General features: G+C 40.8%; 2 protein-coding genes across 5 annotated transcripts; one reads left to right on the plus strand and one right to left on the minus strand.

Moving 5' to 3' along the window:
• Window positions 1–100: 100 nt before the first annotated feature.
• LOC105015633 (kelch-like protein 28) lies at window positions 101–8,164 on the plus strand. 3 transcript variants are annotated; one of them, XM_010878922.4, is made up of 6 exons: window positions 101–273; window positions 1,615–1,875; window positions 1,975–2,612; window positions 2,771–3,214; window positions 3,980–4,188; window positions 4,287–8,164. In XM_010878922.4, the coding sequence occupies exons 2-6, from the start codon at window positions 1,615–1,617 to the stop codon at window positions 4,448–4,450; spliced, it is 1,716 nt and encodes a 571-aa protein (XP_010877224.1). In that variant the 5' UTR covers window positions 101–273; the 3' UTR covers window positions 4,451–8,164. The 3 variants fall into 3 exon arrangements, with proteins under 3 accessions (XP_010877224.1, XP_019909846.1, XP_019909847.1); XM_020054287.3 differs by having other exon boundaries at window positions 102–218; XM_020054288.3 differs by lacking the exon at window positions 101–273 and adding an exon at window positions 336–723.
• c15h14orf28 (chromosome 15 C14orf28 homolog) lies at window positions 7,513–17,286 on the minus strand. Of its 2 annotated transcripts, none has more exons than XM_010878925.5 (5): window positions 16,947–17,275; window positions 13,460–13,984; window positions 11,080–11,169; window positions 10,865–10,999; window positions 7,513–10,695 (listed from the first exon to the last, which is right to left on the minus strand). In XM_010878925.5, exons 1-5 carry the CDS (start codon window positions 17,030–17,032, stop codon window positions 10,512–10,514), a joined length of 1,020 nt encoding a protein of 339 aa, XP_010877227.3. In that variant the 5' UTR covers window positions 17,033–17,275; the 3' UTR covers window positions 7,513–10,511. The 2 variants fall into 2 exon arrangements, with proteins under 2 accessions (XP_010877227.3, XP_010877228.3); XM_010878926.5 differs by having other exon boundaries at window positions 10,596–10,708; window positions 16,947–17,286.
• Between the last annotated feature and the right edge of the window lie 230 nt (window positions 17,287–17,516).

The following is a 17,516-nucleotide window of genomic DNA, read 5'->3' on the forward strand; positions in this document are numbered from 1 at the left end:
CCAATTATGTCCCTCCCCTAACTTTATGTTATACAATGGTGGTGCACCAAAATAAATAAGATCAGCGTAAAATTTGTGCAAAATAGCTACAATTCGGCATTCCCTTTGAAGCTTGCTCCCGGAAGTTACGCTGCATAAAGTGTCTGGTGTTTGTTTTCCTGACAGACGCTGGGGTTCCTGCCGCTGCTGGGTTGAACTCTATAACCGAATCTAGCTAGGTAACGTTACTGCAATAAAACCAGATCTTGTCGGTACATCTGACGCGCAGCACAGGTTTGTTTCCCATGACTACTCCTGTAACTCTGTTAGTATATTTAGCAAGTAGTTGCGCTGATTTTACACTTTACGATTGATAACAATTCAACTAGCTGGAGATCAATGTATATTTTGCTGTATTGCTTGTGTTTATTTTTAGCAGCAAAATTGTACTGGCTGTGCTCTGCAGTGCCAATGGCAATGCATTGGATATTACATGCCCTTGCCTTGTAATTGTAATTTCTCACACGAGGCCTCAAACCCTCTGTCTCTTCGTACATCCACTAGCCTGGTTAAATATCGCAGGCTACGCCATGGCATTACTAGATAAAAATAAATAAAATACATGCAATATATATCAGCTAATCTGAAAAATCGGAGTAGTGCTTGCAAGGCTGTTGGGTTGCTAAGTCAACTGAAGTGTGGACCGACGTCGATGCGAAGGCAGCTATCTAGCTATCCATCTAGGTAGCTAGAAAGATTGTTACTAAACATTTAATATTATATTATCTTAACTACTGAACAATTGTTACCCTTTACTGTAATGTTTATATTTTGCTTTTGGATTAATTTCAGGTCTTCGACTAGTTTGAAGGGATTAGAGTCCCCATAATTGGGAAAATATTCTGTTGTTTGGCTAGCCAGCTAGCTGGCTTTTAGCAAGGTTAGCATACTTGCTTGTGAGGTAGCTGGTCGACTAGCTTGCTAACAACATTTGACAGCTAGCCACATGAGCCTTGCGGTTTTGAGGCGTCGCTCAAGCTGAGTCTGACTAAACTGTTGATAATTGCTTAAATAGCACGGTGACCTGTTATTCAGTAAATAGAACTTACGCTGTTAGCTAGTCTGCCTGTTGACAAACACTGTAAGGAGTGAAAGCACACCTTCAATCAGGAAAAAGTAAACCGAGTTAACAATAACCGAGTTATTGTTAAAAATGTTAACCGTTTGTTAAAAATAAATAGTTGCAGTTTCATCATTTTCAGTTTAATAAGCCGTATGTGTTAATTTTATACTCCTAAGTAGCAACCTGATTTAATTATGAAACCTTGATTTTCAGACACATTAAGATAATAACTCGTATACTGTGCCACAACCCGTATTGTATGTTGTACCTATATTGACTGTCATTATTGGCATGCCTTGGGTAGCTTGTCTTTCACATTGCTAAATAAGATCCTTTCATGTTTTTCCCTAAATTTGGTCTTGAGTTTCATCCTCCGCTGTTCTGTATTGTTATGCTTTTTCATGGATGGTGATGTTAGGGTTTCTGGCATTTTACAGTGTCCATTTAAATGAAAATGTTTTGTTATATGACATGTACAACTGCATGGTGATAGTGTGCATATTTCCCTTAAGATGGACCAGCAGGCCCAGTCCTATATGCTTGCCAGTCTGACACGGCCCCACTCTGAGCAGCTGTTGCAAGGTCTCCAGCTGTTGAGGCAGGACCATGAGCTGTGCGACATTGTGCTGCGTGTGGGTGATGCCAAGATCCACGCTCACAAAGTGGTGCTGGCAAGCATCAGCCCCTACTTCAAGGCCATGTTCACAGGCAACCTGTCAGAGAAAGAGACCTCTGAGGTGGAGTTCCAGTGCATCAACGAGGCTGCGCTACAAGTAAGGCTCAATTCACTGTTAGCATTGTGAAATTTCACTTTCCTTAAACCAGAAATCATTAGTCTCTGTCATCATGATTTTTAACTTTGTCTTTTGTAGGCCATTGTTGAATACGCCTACACTGGCACAGTATTCATCTCACAGGAAACTGTTGAGACCCTACTGCCAGCTGCTAATCTGCTCCAGGTCAAGCTGGTGCTAAAGGAGTGCTGCTCCTTCCTAGAGAGCCAGCTAGACGCTGGGAACTGTATAGGCATCTCCCGCTTTGCTGAGACCTATGGCTGTCACGACCTCTGCCTGGCCGCAACCAAATTCATTTGCCAGAATTTTGAAGAGGTCTGCCAGACAGAAGAGTTTTTTGAGCTGACGCGGGCAGAGCTGGATGAAATAGTGTCAAACGACTGTCTAAAGGTGGTGACTGAAGAGACTGTGTTTTATGCCCTGGAGTCATGGATCAAGTATGATGTGACTGAGCGACAGCAGCACCTGGCTCAGTTACTGCACTGCGTTCGCCTTCCTCTCCTAAGCGTTAAGTTCCTCACCCGCCTCTATGAGGCAAACCACCTGATCCGGGATGACCACGCCTGCAAGCACCTGCTCAACGAGGCCCTCAAGTACCATTTCATGCCTGAGCACCGGCTCTCCTACCAGACGGTGTTGTCTACGCGGCCACGCTGCGCCCCCAAGGTGCTCCTTGCGGTGGGAGGCAAGGCTGGACTCTTTGCCACCCTCGAAAGGTGATGACCCATAAACATGCAGGTTTTCTTAGCCACAAACCCCTGCTCCTACGTCCCGCCCTGTTTTTTCTCTTTCTCTTTAATAAATGGTGTGTGTAATGGTAATGTGTATTGGAAATGCATTTAACGTGTAACCACTGTTCTTTTTTCTCTTGTAGCATGGAGATGTACTTTCCTCAGACGGACTCGTGGATTGGGCTTGCCCCTCTGAGTGTACCCCGCTACGAGTTTGGGGTGGCGGTGTTGGACCAGAAGGTGTACGTAGTCGGCGGCATCGCCACACACATGCGGCAGGGCATTAGCTACCGGAGACATGAGAGCACTGTGGAGAGCTGGGACCCTGACAGCAACACGTGGTCCACGGTGGAGCGCATGGCGGAGTGTCGCAGCACACTGGGGGTGGTGGTCCTGGCCGGGGAGCTGTACGCTTTGGGGGGCTACGACGGCCAGTACTACCTACAGTCAGTGGAAAAATATGTCCCCAAGGTGAAGGAGTGGCAGCCTGTGGCACCCATGACCAAGTCACGCAGCTGCTTTGCCACCGCGGTGCTGGATGGCATGGTCTACGCCATCGGGGGTTATGGCCCTGCCCATATGAACAGGTACACATTCAGTTCATGGAGCCAATCTGCATTGGATTGAAGAATAATAATTTACAGGCCGTTTTTGTTCATGTTCCAGTAGGTTTTTGAAATACCAGTCCTACTTCAGGTCGTGCTGTCCAACTCTTTTGTTCTGACACATTGTTATTCATATTAAAACTGTATGGTAGACCGCATGGGGCCTAATGAAGACGGTTTTGGTCCACCTATAAGTTCTGCTTCTCTGTTCATTGCGCTTTAGTATGCAACCACTTTGTCTGTACAATCTTCTACTCGGACAGATATGGTTTCTTTCTAGAAATAAGAGGTCCATTGCTGGTTAGACCTCTGTCTTGGCTCACTAGAGACAGATGTGTTGTTAGCCAGTCTCCTTGACTCCCTAACTGCTCAGGAGAATGTGTTTGGACAAGGAGGCTTTGGGGACTGCTTTGTCCCCTAGTGAGATCTGCAGGTACTTAGTTGCTTAGAGGTAATTCCCAAATGGCAAATTTTCCAACAATGTTGTTGAGGGTTTCATTACTTTTGATATTGTCAGTAAATTATAGGATGAAAATAAATTGGACTGTGAAGACTTTGGCACAGCTAAGATATATAACATTGAAGCACATAGAGGAGCAATAGTGAATTACAAGTCATTTTCACTAAGGCATATTTTAATATTTTTGTTTTTCCTTGTTAATGGCTGCAATAAAAAAATGTGCAGTATCACTAGAACTGTGCCTTTTATTGACATGTTATATTTCTTTGTCTCTTTCTACATTGAAGTGTGGAACGTTACGACCCCAGCAAAGATGCCTGGGAAATGGTAGCCCCTATGGCAGACAAACGGATCAATTTTGGGGTTGGGGTCATGCTGGGATTTATATTTGTGGTTGGGGGACACAACGGAGTGTCACACCTGTCCAGCATTGAGAGGTATGACCCACACCAAAACCAGTGGACTGCCTGTCGGCCCATGAATGAACCACGCACGGGTAAGTTGGGAAATGAGTCAAACCAGGTCTATTCACGCCGAGACGTTGCCACATCAGCTGGCGTGGCCAGACTAACGCGTCTTTGTATATTTCCTCAGGGGTTGGCTCAGCCATCGTGGACAACTACCTCTATGTGGTGGGAGGTCACTCAGGATCCTCCTACCTGAACACTGTCCAGCGCTATGACCCCATCACAGACAGCTGGCTGGACTCGAGCGGCATGATGTACTGCCGCTGTAACTTTGGCCTGACTGCTCTTTGACCCATGGCACCCCTCTAGGGTAGGACTCCTCAAGAGAAGACTTAGACGAAAGGCTTTTCTTTTTGTTTTGTTTCCCCTATTCATCGCCTGCGAGCTAAAGAGGGCTCCCTGGAACCCAGAGAGCAGGAGAGAGGGCTTGCGGCTGGATCGGTCTGCCTGGTTGTGCCAGGGGTCCACTGAGGTGGCCAGAATGAGAAGGGTCTGGCCCGGGTGGAGGAGCGGGGGGCAGACCAACGTGGATCTTGTCACAGAGGAGATGACCACTACGGCTGCTGGACCGCAACGAGGACTCTGAGCCATTTAACTAGGGGCTGGGGAAGAACACTGTCACTTTTGTTGTGGACTCACTTTTTGCGTTCATGCCATTATTTCAGATTCACACTCCAGACTTGCTTTTGGTTGTTTTTGCTATGAGCAGAACATGTTCCGGTTTTCTAGATCCTTAAACTTTGTGCGCGTGTGAACTGTGTGAGTGCGTGGCGCGGAGTGTCTGTATGCTTGTGAGTAGATGCATGTCAGATTAAATGATTGTTCTTTAGTGTCTGTGTGCAGGATTACAGCTCAGGCAAGGTGATTGGTTCACACACTGAGTTCGAAATGTCTGCAGATAAATCAGTGCTTCACAAAGAGAAAAATCGGAATCTTTATATATTCACTTAAAAAGGGCTGCCTTTTTTCTCTGTTGTAAATAGTTTAAATTAAAAGACATAGATATGAATATATCCTAGTGCATTGCCTGTAAATGTTTTCTGCACTGGGTTACTAGTTAAGGGATGTTTGTTTGCGTGTGTACATATGTCTTTGAGTCAAGAAGGAGAGGTGAGGAAGGATAAACAAACCCATTGAATTCTCCTGACAGTACTTGCCACCTGTCTCAGTTTTCATCCTTTGAGCCTTTTGGATATATCCACGTTACAGCATCTTGTGATTGGGTCACACTTCATCCCTCTTCATAGGCATTGAAAAGAGATCATGTCCCTTTTTTTCACTGCTGAGTTTATACAAAATACTAACTGGTGCTATATTTAGGATTCAGGATTCAGCTTGTCTGTCTGTTATGAGGATTGAGTTGTTCCTTCGTTGTTGTTGTTGTTGTTGTTGTATAGCCCATATGCCATAAAGCAGTGTCACGCTGGAAGGTAACTAGCTGGAGTACCATAAACTTTACTTTTAGCCTAATGTGAAATGGGACTTTTTAGGCACTGTCAATTGATATAAAACTGTCCTGATGCTTGTGCCCCAGGGATTCTGTTTAGCTATGTTTTGTTTGGAAAAACTGCCCCTTCATTTAGAAGTACTCGATCTGCTTGTTTGGCTGCCCACTTCCTGTATCCTTACTAGGAACGTCTGTGAGATTGTCTTGTCCCTTACCCATTAGAGAACACTTTCAGCATGAAATGACACCTACACCCTCTATTCTTGCTTGCCACGTCTTTGTTGAAGCATATTAGGAGCGGCATGCGGCCAAGGCCTTCCTGGCAAGCTCAGGGAAGTGTTCACATACACAGCCTTGTGAGAAGTGCCAAAATATGACCTGCTTTCACAAGTAACTTTCCCACCTCCTGAGATGCAAAGGGCCACACCCCTTGTTCCAAAATAAAACCGGTTATTTTCAACCGTATGCCAGGACTGGACATGCTGCCGATGTGAAGCACTGAGGGCTGTGTTGTCTGTGAAGAGAGATTTTCACTCCCAAACTCTTTGGCCACTAAGAGACACATGGCAGACAGACAAGGGCAGGTAGTCGTAGCTCAGAGCTGCCCTGGATGAGATGGCTGCAAGCAGAGCCTGGGAGTTGTAGTCGTGGGCCATGCCAAAGGTCCGGTAACATAAGCTATATAAAGAGTTAATGTTATATCAGCCTTAGAATCCCTGTTTTGGGTCCAGATTGGAAGGTTGCTTCTTGGTATTGTACAGTACACATAGATGGTTGCACATGTACTAAAGTTACACAGCTCTGCATTGCACTTACCAAACTATTTGATGAGTTGAATCATTTCATTTTGTACACAGGCATTGGTTTAAGTTACTGGCATTTATACAATGCAATAATATTGTTTTTCAGGGGACAATTTTTGCGTTGAAGTGAGCCTCTTTAAAAGCCAAGGCATATCATATTGCAGTGAGGTTATTGGGCTTGTTTGTTCTGAATTATACTGTCTGTTGGGGCCTATCAAATCTGTCTCTTGTTTTCTCCATCCCAGTTTGCATTTTCTCTTGTCTTTGGAGCCTTTTATAGTGTTGAGCATGCCAGTTCAAATGAACTAGGAATTACTTGCAGACAGAATCAAATGGATTGTACTCCCCCAAAAAACACATTTTGTCTTGTGATCAGACTGTATGGGTCTTGCTCTCATCTGTCTCACCTGTGCGCTTTTCCATTTACACACTTGTCAGTTTTCGTGTGGTTACAATTGTCTAGCTCTTACCCTAAATGTTAACTTAGATTAAAGCAATGATAAGATCTAGGGCACCCCCCTAAACAAACATTTTAAGACTATCTAGTCTTGCTTCAGCAATAATAGACCATTGTCAGCACAGTATGAGAGCTTGCCTGAAGTTCTCTCTTTCAAGAATTTATTTTTGAAATGTTGAGGGTGTCTTGGGGTAGTTCCATTGGCTTCAAGGTGAATTCATTTCTAACAAGTTGATTCATCATTTGAACTGCTGCTGCTTTTTTCACCCTGGAATTGTCACTGTCCTGTTGAAAACCTCCCAGTAATCTGTTTTCAAAAAAGTTTTCTCTCCCATTTATTCATTAAGATGCTATTCATTCACAATAGGATGTAAGTAAATAGTGAGCCATTTCAACTGTTTGATGTTAAAGCTCCTATTATATTGTAGACTATGAAATGATTGTAATATCTTCTCAAATTTTATGACTGAATGCAAATCTGACATTGCAAAAAGCAAACAATTTGGCATCCTTTCATAGATCTTAAGTTAATTTCATGGGACATTTATTTAAAATGGAACTAATACTCTTACATTAGCCATTTTGTTGAAGTCTTTCCATTAAGATGTATCCTCCTTTAATTCTTTAAGTATATTAGGCACTTCTCTATCCACAAAGTAGGAAGGATGAGCCTGAAAGTCAGAATCACGCAGGCCGTGATTGTCGGCAGCAGCCATCCCTTGTCCTTTATGTTACCAGCATATAGAGAGAAGTTATCCTTTTGGGGATATTGGACCTGAGTTTAAAGGATGTATTTATACTGACTTATTCTTTTGCAGGGGAAATTTTGGCCATATGGAATCTGAAAACGTGAAACTGCAAAATGAAGGGACGGTAAATTAAGTTCATTATTTTTATGGCCTAACCATGTCTTGTTTTGCCACCACTCTCACCAAAGTGCTTGTTTTACTAAAGAATGCAGAGGGAATACTAATATCAAGTTGGGAAAAGACTGCAAGGTCACTATTGTCTCGTCTGGGGGGAAAATTCCTTTTGAAACTGATGTCAATGTTAGCCAAATTACCACTGCTTCTACTACGTTTTCCATGAGTGTCTGAACTGTCTGAATTAAGGTGATAATCTTGAATTTTATATCCTGTGGATTACTACTGGAACCTTCATGTAGAAGCAGTATTTTCCCCCCTCCATATTTTATCATGCTTTGATTGAACATACCTTTTAGACAGTTACTTTGTGTGGTGCAGTTGTACCCTGTTAAAATTAATAAATGCCTGCCTTAAAAGGTATGCTTTGTTGTTGTGCTTTGTCACTAGTTACTTATTTGGTGTATGTGCAACAAAAAACATAGCAACTCTAGAATATAAAAATATTTGTATTGCTAAAAACAGATGACCTCCATGGAATGGAGTAAACACCATTCAACACATGAACACAATGATTTTTTTTGCTTAGACAGTTTCATTAATTCTACACTACATTGGCAAAGACAAACTGTTGAACTAAATTAACAAATGCATCACAAAAATCCATTTAATACTATTGTTTATTACAGGTGTGTCATCTTCAGGACATAATGTACCTTGTTATTGAATTTGCAGGATCAATTGAAAGCAGGATATCATGTTATCTATTTGATATGAAAGACAAACATGTAAGCACAGAAAGTTACCGTGAGGTAAATTACATTTGACAGAATTGATTTTATCTATGTTCCCATTTCCAAAAAAGCTGGGATGCTGTGTAAAATGTAAAGAAAGGCAGAATGCAATTCTGCGCAAAAAAACATATCAAATGTTGAAACTGAGAAATATTGTTTCTTGAAAAATATCTGCCCACTTTGAATTGGATGCCAGCAACATGTTTCAAAAATGTTGTGTAATACAAAAAAATTACCTGGTGGAACATATCAACTAATTAGGTTAATTGGCAACAAGTTAGTAACATGATTGGGTATAAAAATTGCATCCTAGAGAGGAGTCTTTCAGAAGTAAATATCAAGAGCACCACTGTAAAAAGACTGCGCAGGCAAATGGTGCAACAATTGAATAACATCTGTCAATGTAAAATTGCAAAGAGTTTAGGGATCTCATCTATGGCACATGATATTGAGATTTAGAGAATCTAGAGAAATCTCTGTATGCAAGGGACAAGGCCAAAAACCAATATTGGAGGGCCTGAAATCTCTGCAAGGGCTCCGGAACACTTCCGAATTTTTTTCTGTCAACACAGTTTGTTGCTGAATCCACAAGTGCAAGCGGAAACTCTTCTATGGAAAGAAGAAACCATACATAAACAACATCCAGAAACGGCAGCACCTCTGGCCCCATGAGCTCATTTTAGATGGACTGAGGTGAAGTGGAAAACTGTCCTGTAGTCTGATTAATCCAAATTTGAAAAGACACAGTTGCTGTTGTCTTCTGGGCTAAAGAGGAGAGTGCAAAAGCCTGCATTTGTGATGGCATGGGTGGCTTGCACAAAACAATACAATTTCTCAGTGTTGTACTTTTTTCAGTTAAATACAGGGATAAATTATTTGCACATCATTGCATTCTGTTTTATTTACATTTTACGCAGCGTCCCAACTTTGGAAACAGGGTTGTAGTACTTCCAAGTTAAAGCCTAACATGAAGAAAAGCAAAGAAATAAGTGGTAATGGTTTCATTCTCACAAAATGCAAAGCAATACTTTTTTCAAATGTTCGTTTTTAAACTACAGTGGAAATAGTACAAAAAAAGCACCAGTTTGACCTGAGGTCAGGGCGGGTATGCACAAATAGATTGTAGTAGATTGTTTTGTAGTTATCCAGAATGCCACAGTAGCTTCACTCTATCCTATAAACTGTGCACAATTCTTTATAAAAGTCTAATTAATTGCTCAATTTTCTTCTCTGAAAGTGCAGCTATACAATCCACAAAAGACTTTTCCACAATAAAGCTATTTAAGGTTCTGAGTTGATTCTTTAATAATGCATCATTTACACCAATCTGTCTAGAACTATTATAGTCCATTATTATATTCTTGGATTCCAAGAAGCAAGCCCAGAGAAGACGCAGTTATCTTAGGGTATAAAAACAGAAAAAAAGGAAGTTGACATGATCAATATTAAAGAGTTTGGAAATGCTCATTATATACGAAAAGCTATTTGGTCAAATCCATTTCAATTCACTAGCTAGGCAAGAATTCAAATTATCTTTAGTGCTTTTCAATTAGGAAAGATTTGAGACCACCAGTTAACTTCAAACTGAAATGGAATTGACTTCAAGCCAGGTGTGATCACACTGAGAACTGAAATGGAATTGACTTCAAGCCAGGTGTGATCACACTGAGAACTGAAATGGAATTGACTTCAAGCCAGGTGTGATCACACTGAGAACTGGAAGACAGTCTAAACCTAAGGTGACAATAGGATTATCATTCTTGTGAGTTAAAGGTCAACAAAACAAAAGACAGGAAGGTATACGAATGTGCAGGTTTTGAAAATTCCTTTCCATTAGTGCTGTTACCGGTTTCTCCTGTGGATAATGCTGACAGATTTGGGGCCGATTCCCTTTCCATTCAAGTCAATTCAGGAGTATGTTTAAGTCCTGAAGTGATGGACAGGAAAATGGAACAGACCCTATCCCTATTTGGTTACACTAGTGCACCTCATTTGTCCGAGGCACGGATGTAGACGAGGGACGAAAGCAGCAGGAGTTCTGGGGGCTTGTTTAAGAGGATCAGGTTGTCGCTCCTCAGCCCGTCATAGTGCATCCAGTATCCGTCTATCTGGAAAGCTGCAGAGTAGTGGTGCTCCTCCTTGTTGAAGAGTGTAGCGCCCTCCAGTGAGTACCTATGGAAAGGCACTGAGTAACCATTAGGTTCTTCAAAATGTTGAAGAACAGTTTACATTTCTAGAAAAAGTATAGACAAGGTGGTTACTGTTTGAAAACCAAAGAAAAACACATGGCTAATTACAGTGAGGCTGGGAGGAGTCCTCTTGCTCTAGATGGTTGTCTTACCGGTGTTGGGACAGGGCCAGATGGTATGGGACGTAGGACAACTCCTCAGACTTCCACATCTGCATGTTGAGAATGACAAAAGGAGGCGGGCCATGGCAGAAGACCCTTTGAGAGAACTCCCTCAACCCATTACACCTGCAGAACAGACAGACAATCAGCATCATGAAGAAAACGAGAGGAGAAAATGACGGCTCAACGTTTATATCGTTCCTCACCCAAGTTCTTTGCAGAGAATAATCTTGGGACAGAAGAACTCATCAACCGCTGACTGGATGGGATCTCTATGAGGCAGCTCGTGCGGGGGTCTAAAGTGGGGCCGACGAGGGTCAGAGGTCAGTTTAACATGTTAACCCATTATGTATCCCAAGTATTAGGCTTTAACGTTTATACACACTAACCTAATAAATTCAGTCGTTCCATTTCAATCAAATATATATTTTAGTTAATTGTTTTGATCTTACATTTCATGTATCTGAAGTGTGGTTATATTCGTTTTTTAAAGCATAAAATCACAAATAAAGCCAGACCAATCTGATCATATACAGTACCCATCTAGTTATTAGAACATTAAAGCACTTTTCCTTTTGGCGCTACACAAGTTTCGAAATCAAACAATTACTTGTGTTTCTGGTTAGTCAACTGTGTTCTGTCAACTCATTTATGCAAACATTAAGACAGCAATCAAACTCTAGTGTTTGTGTTTGACTTGAACACAAGGGCCCAAAGAAATGGGAATAAATGTAAAGCAAGCCATTATGAGGCTGACAAATCACAGAAAAAACGTTAATAAGAAGTAAAGCACTGGGCACCAAGAGGAAATTGGAAACATCACAGGAAGACCTCTACAGTGGATCACTGCAGAATGTTCCTTAAATAAACATGCGTTCAGGAACACTCTCCCAGAGGAAGCTGAGAATGTGTCAGCCACTACCAACCATAGAACACTCAACCAGAAGAACCACAGAGGCTACCCTGACTAGGAGTTGGTCTAAACTTTGACGCCACCCTCCTAACTCCAGTGCTCTGGAAAACCTTCTGCGATACAGCGACTATGAAAATAACATTTGTGCAACGGCAAACAAACGCAAATCATAAGCAAACACACAGCTGATTGTGAGATTGACATTTTATTTTAGTGTCGAAATTTGGGTTGTGAGTGGAATTTGACTTTTTCTGACATCTCTGTCAAGTAACACACAGGACGTTAAAGCTCATGCACCCACAACAACACCTTCACCGCCGCCACACAAACAGCTCACAAACACAAGCAGACCTAAAAACAATACAGACACATGCATTTATAATTCACTCTTCTCAGAAAATACAATCAGGAAGCACCATCTACTGCCAACTGAAAATACATTTGTTTCATCAGACACAGCCTTGACTTAACATCCAAAGACCAAATCTGAACCAGCTACGGACACATTATTATGTTCATATTTGTTCTGGATTAGCCTTGATTTGGCCCAAACATACAACTCCGGAAGAAAAAATGTATTTCCTTTCCAAAAAAGTTGAAAAGGAAAGTTTTGAGCGGGTAACAGAAGCGTTCAATTTGCAATGGTCTCTTAATTTTAACACTTCTGTTCCTCACTTAAAACCATTCTTTTGGTCTCTTATTTTTTTCCAGTGCATATGTCCGCAGTAACGGCCAGTGCATACGTCCGCAGAAACGGCCTCATTTTAAGAATGAGCACATCATGGAATAGATTGAGCCTAAATATACATTAAATGGTACGTTTCTTTGTCATATTAGTATGTTAATTTTTTTCTATTAAATTATGAATGTTTAGGCTACCTCTAACTTTCCTCATGTGAACATTCGGATAGCCTACAGTACGCCTGTTTTTGAAGAGATTCCCGAAGGGAGTAGGTCAAAGGTTTAATCTACTGTCTACACATACAGTCCATCATAGGTAAACACAGCTTTATAAGGCTCTGGCAGAAACTGAACCAGCGCTATTTAGAAACTGTTCTTTACTTCATATAGTAACCATTAGACAGCTAGGCCATATTTGAATTAAGCAGCATGTCAAGGGGGAGAAATGCAAGACTCTTGAAGACAGAGGTGTAGAAGACCAACCCTCCAGTAGAATTAGCAAAGCAAGCAATGGTGACAGGGAAGGCCCAACCATTTCAAAATAGAGCTCTGGAAAAAATTAAGAGACCACTGCACCTTTTTCTTTCCTTTCCAGAAAAGTCAAAATGGAAGGTTTAAGTGAGGAACAGAAAAGTTAAAATTAAGAGACCACTGCAAATTGAATGCCTCTGTTCTTCACTCAAAACTTTCCTTTTCAACTTTTATGGAAAGGAAAGAAAAAGGTGCAGTGGTCTCTTAATTTCTTCCGGGCCTGTAGTTGTGTTCACCCTGCTGTGAGACCTCTGAGTTCACCTTTTTGCAACCTAATTCAAAGTGAATCACTATTAGTTTTCATATTAATAAAATAAATCAATATTTTTTAGCAGGGGCTCATGATGAGACAGGGGCTCTCATAAGCTCTATATTGGAGGACTTCATCCTAATGAAGGACTGACTGATTAAAAGCTCAGCAAGCTCTGGGTACTTTGGCTTACAGCCTCTGCCTCTCTTACTTGATGTTGATCGTCTTCTGTATGAACTCCTGGAACCGAGCAGGACAACTCCAGTTGGTGCACAGACTCTCATGTATGGTTGACATCATTGTCTCCAAGTTCTTGGTGAAGTTCTCATGTTCATTACCAAACAGGTCGATCTCCAATGCTGCATGGTGGATCACAGAGCGGTACTGCCTCTTGGACATCCTGTCCCAGATCCACAGCATCTTAACGGTGGTGTAGTCATAGGAATCCATCAGGTAGAGAAAATGCTCCACAAACTGCCTGCCCAGGAAGACCCCCACCTCCCGGGGAAAGCTCTGGTTGTCTCTCAGAATGACATAGAGGATCATGAGGAACCCGTCAATGGTGCAGGTGTTCTTCAGGTTTATCTTGACATAAAGAGGGGTGCATGAAATGGCTTTTCTTCCAGCCCTGATGGTGTACACACCGCCCCATGGGAGTACAGGCCTCCAAAAAGAACGGTCCTCTTCATCATTGTTGTTGATGGATGCACGGATTTCCTCAAACAATGTCTTGGTCCTAGGGAGACAAGGAATAGCTTAATTGACCCTGGAATTGAGATGCCCTTAAGGACTGATCTAGGGTCAGTTTACACAGTCTTAATTATAACAATAATAACAGGGAAGGGACTGAGTGAACTTAATAAACATATCTGGGTGTAAAGGTCATCACGCTGCTTGCTTGACAAGTGCAGATTTAGCACAAACCTGGCTTGAACCTGGGACATTGTCTTCATAAACAAGTTATACCATCCTTACTCAAGACTCTCTACAGGTCAAATCACTTGAAAGCTAGTCAGCAGCACAAACATGGACACTTAATGATGGTGTTTACTTTCCACACCTATCAATGTAGTACATGTGCATGGCAATAACTCCCTTAAAGTCGGTGTTCAGCCCATCTTCTAGCAAGCAAACTCGAATGAGGACATGCATATTTGCAACACAAACTAAGGTAGCAATTTATCACATAAGACTGGTAAAACCCATTGAAACAGTGTGATGGTAATACCATGTATCGACACTCTTGAAGGAAGTTCCATAACAACAGCCTTCCAACTGGTAACGAAAATACTTTATTTATGAATGACTGCACACTTTTACATGGTTATGGTTGGTGGAGCACTGTTTATTTCATCAGCAGAGTTTTTATCACTATACTGAAACTGGACAAAAGATATTGTTCCTGAGATTTTGGACCTGCAGGTAGGTTAAATATTCATTATTTCATCGAAAATAGATAATCACCAAATTGTGACAAAAAGTCTGTAGTTCTAGTCAATAATTTTAGTCATTTATTTTTACTCTATGAAATAAAGATTATTTAAGCAATCATTGACATACATCATATCCAAAATCAGAATAAATTGTCACAACCACTGACGACCTGTTGTTCAGAGGTTTAGTGAACCTAAAATGACTGAAACACTGGCAAAATTAACACTGGTGGGAAGGGATTAACCAATGTTTTTTTTTTTATTTGAAGGTTGAATTGCATACAAGAAGTCAAGTACATTTTACATTAAAGTCCTTTAGCAACTCATCGTGTCCCGAGAGTCAGTGCTTATTTCATTTGTGCAGACAGTGCATACATTTTCTTGTTGTTTTAAACTTGCCCCCCAGCGGGAATCGAACACTTGCTCTCGGACAATGGGAATGAAACCCTTACTTATGAAACAATGTATTGACTACAATGACTAAAATTCATTTTGCCCTGATACACATGCTGATTTCACAAGCGTGTTTTCAAATGTATTTGTCATCATATTTTCAATTAGAAGGTTAGAGGTGAAACAATACAACTTGGTACAATGCTGTTAAAATTACTTTCACACTCAAATTATATAGTAACAACTAGTTACTATAGCAAGCCAGATAGCAGATACTAGTCAAGCAAGGGGAGCAGAGGGACGAGAGACAGGTGGTGAGGAAGGACTTTTAAAAGAAACCCTGTCAGCATCATGTGGGATATCTTGAGAAACTGCAATCTGCAGTGTGGGTAAAACTGAAAATGTTTTGCAGGAAAAAACGAATCTCACAAATAACTTCATGTAATTATTGTATAATGCATTTCAAGGGGTAAACCCTCATAGAACCTCCATCAATTTGGTGAAAACCTAGAGTACCAATCAAAAGAATACATCTAGGAAAATGTTTAAAAGTTTTAATCTGGGCAGAGTACCAGAACAACCCTGTAGCATTAAAATAAAAAAAACATTAGTACAATAAAAAAAAACACTTAGTTGTGTTCTTAAAAATTATTTTGAGATGGCTATAAGATATTTGAAGATAAAAAAACAATACCAAGGCAATTAGAACAGCAAAATGTTTTGATGTCATATCTGTGGTATATGGTCTCATACCATAACTGTCAGTTATTGTCTGACTAATTGTGAATTTCTTGTATTAATAATAAACAAATAAAGAAAACAGCCTTCAGCCCATTGACACTAAGGATTTCAAGACACTCAGTTTATAATACTGGATAACACAATTCATGATACTTTTAAAACATTTACCTGCACTCCAGGTCACCAAATCAGCCAATAGATGAAATGGGCATACTTTAGAACCAATCCACCTGTCTAGTCATGAAATAGTATAGTTAAAATGTCCTCAAATTGGGCATTGCGCATCAGACGAATAACCTTTCTTTCAACTATTAAGACGTTTGTATCGAAAAATTCAGGCAATTTTTCAAAATGTATTTTTGTTAATATTGCCCACCTACTGTCTGATATGGACTACAGTCGAAACATTTTTCGACCATCCTACTTTTTGAATCGATTTGTTAGACAGATTACACAATAACCATGCTACTTTGCTAAACAGACTGCCCATACTGCAAAAAAAGTAAATGGGAGAAGGTACAGTATATGTGACAGTATCACAACGAAGATCAACATATCCCAGGAATCCTATCCTAAACCAGAATAGAAGCAATTTCTGGTTAATTTAAATACGATAATGTTTGAGTCAACTCAAACAGATCACTATGTGATCATAAGTAATGTTTTAACATTAACAAAACTTTTTGGACATACTTAAAATAATTTCTGAATAGATTTATAAACAATTCGTGATAAACCCAAAACATGTTGAACAGAAGTCAGTGATCTGTTTATGATTGCAGTTGCAAAAATCACTAACACAGTAGTCGATCTGGTCGTTATCAAGCGTCCCAAAACGATTTGTACTTGTAGTTACTAAAGCTAGCTACCATGTTAACATGAATGTACTACCGACGCTGTAGGCGAACCAATGCAATTGTAGCTAATTCGTAGCTAGCTATGATAAACATAGTTAATAGTCACGTGCATCCTTCACCCCCCCCCCACCCCCCATTAATGCATTTATGAAATAATCAAAAATATTTTTTCGGATAATTTAATGGCTGCCATGACATATTGATTGGCTAGCCTAGCAAGCTAGTTCAAGTAAATTAGCTAGCTTTCTAGCTTAGCAGAACCAATGCTAGCTACCTTTCAATTTGCAGACTGTCTTCGGTGCTTGAAATCAAGGTTCTAAGGTCTTCTGTGTCGGTCAAAATGCAGAATTTGCTCTCCATCGTTCTCTGTAATTCTTCATTTCTTAATTCAGGCTAGCAGCCATTAATACTTCTTTATGACCACTAGACTAGTATTTTCTGTAACCCTCGAGAATGCTTGGCACCCATCAAGCTTCAAAACATCCGGCGTAAAGTCAAGTTACGCCCACTTAGTCACGCCCACAAACATTGGGTTGTTTGTGGCTTTCTGACCTTTCTTTCACATCAACTTGATTTTATGAAAAGATTTGTACCAACTACTTATACAGACGCCTCGCGGAAAACCACCAAGAGAAATAAATATGTTGAAATTAGTGTCTATGAAAAACTCAAAATAAAGGAATTAGGAAGAAACCTATAGGGGAACTGGACTCCGTCGCCGGGTGGCCATTTAGGGCCAAATAGTGAAATCGTTCTGAATAAGTCAACCGTGCAGTTAATTAGCGACTGCTGCCACCTGCTGTCGGAAAATGTTATACCTTTCTAAAGATTGGTCTCATATTGC

This window comes from Esox lucius, chromosome 15 (genome assembly GCF_011004845.1).
Source record: "Esox lucius isolate fEsoLuc1 chromosome 15, fEsoLuc1.pri, whole genome shotgun sequence".
NCBI classification, from domain to species: Eukaryota; Metazoa; Chordata; class Actinopteri; order Esociformes; family Esocidae; genus Esox; species Esox lucius.

Excerpts from the sequence above, each read along its gene's own strand:
- LOC105015633 (XM_010878922.4), top strand. The coding sequence starts at position 1,615 with ATGGACCAGCAGGCCCAGTCCTATATGCTTGCCAGTCTGACACGGCCC. Across the intron at positions 1,876-1,974 it reads TCAACGAGGCTGCGCTACAA|GCCATTGTTGAATACGCCTA; the intron begins GTAAGGCTCAAT and ends TGTCTTTTGTAG. Across the intron at positions 4,189-4,286 it reads CATGAATGAACCACGCACGG|GGGTTGGCTCAGCCATCGTG; the intron begins GTAAGTTGGGAA and ends ATATTTCCTCAG.
- c15h14orf28 (XM_010878925.5), bottom strand. The coding sequence starts at position 17,032 with ATGGAGAGCAAATTCTGCATTTTGACCGACACAGAAGACCTTAGAACC. Across the intron at positions 13,985-16,946 it reads GACAGTCTGCAAATTGAAAG|GACCAAGACATTGTTTGAGG; the intron begins GTAGCTAGCATT and ends TTGTCTCCCTAG. Across the intron at positions 10,696-10,864 it reads CTGGCCCTGTCCCAACACCG|GTACTCACTGGAGGGCGCTA; the intron begins GTAAGACAACCA and ends GCCTTTCCATAG.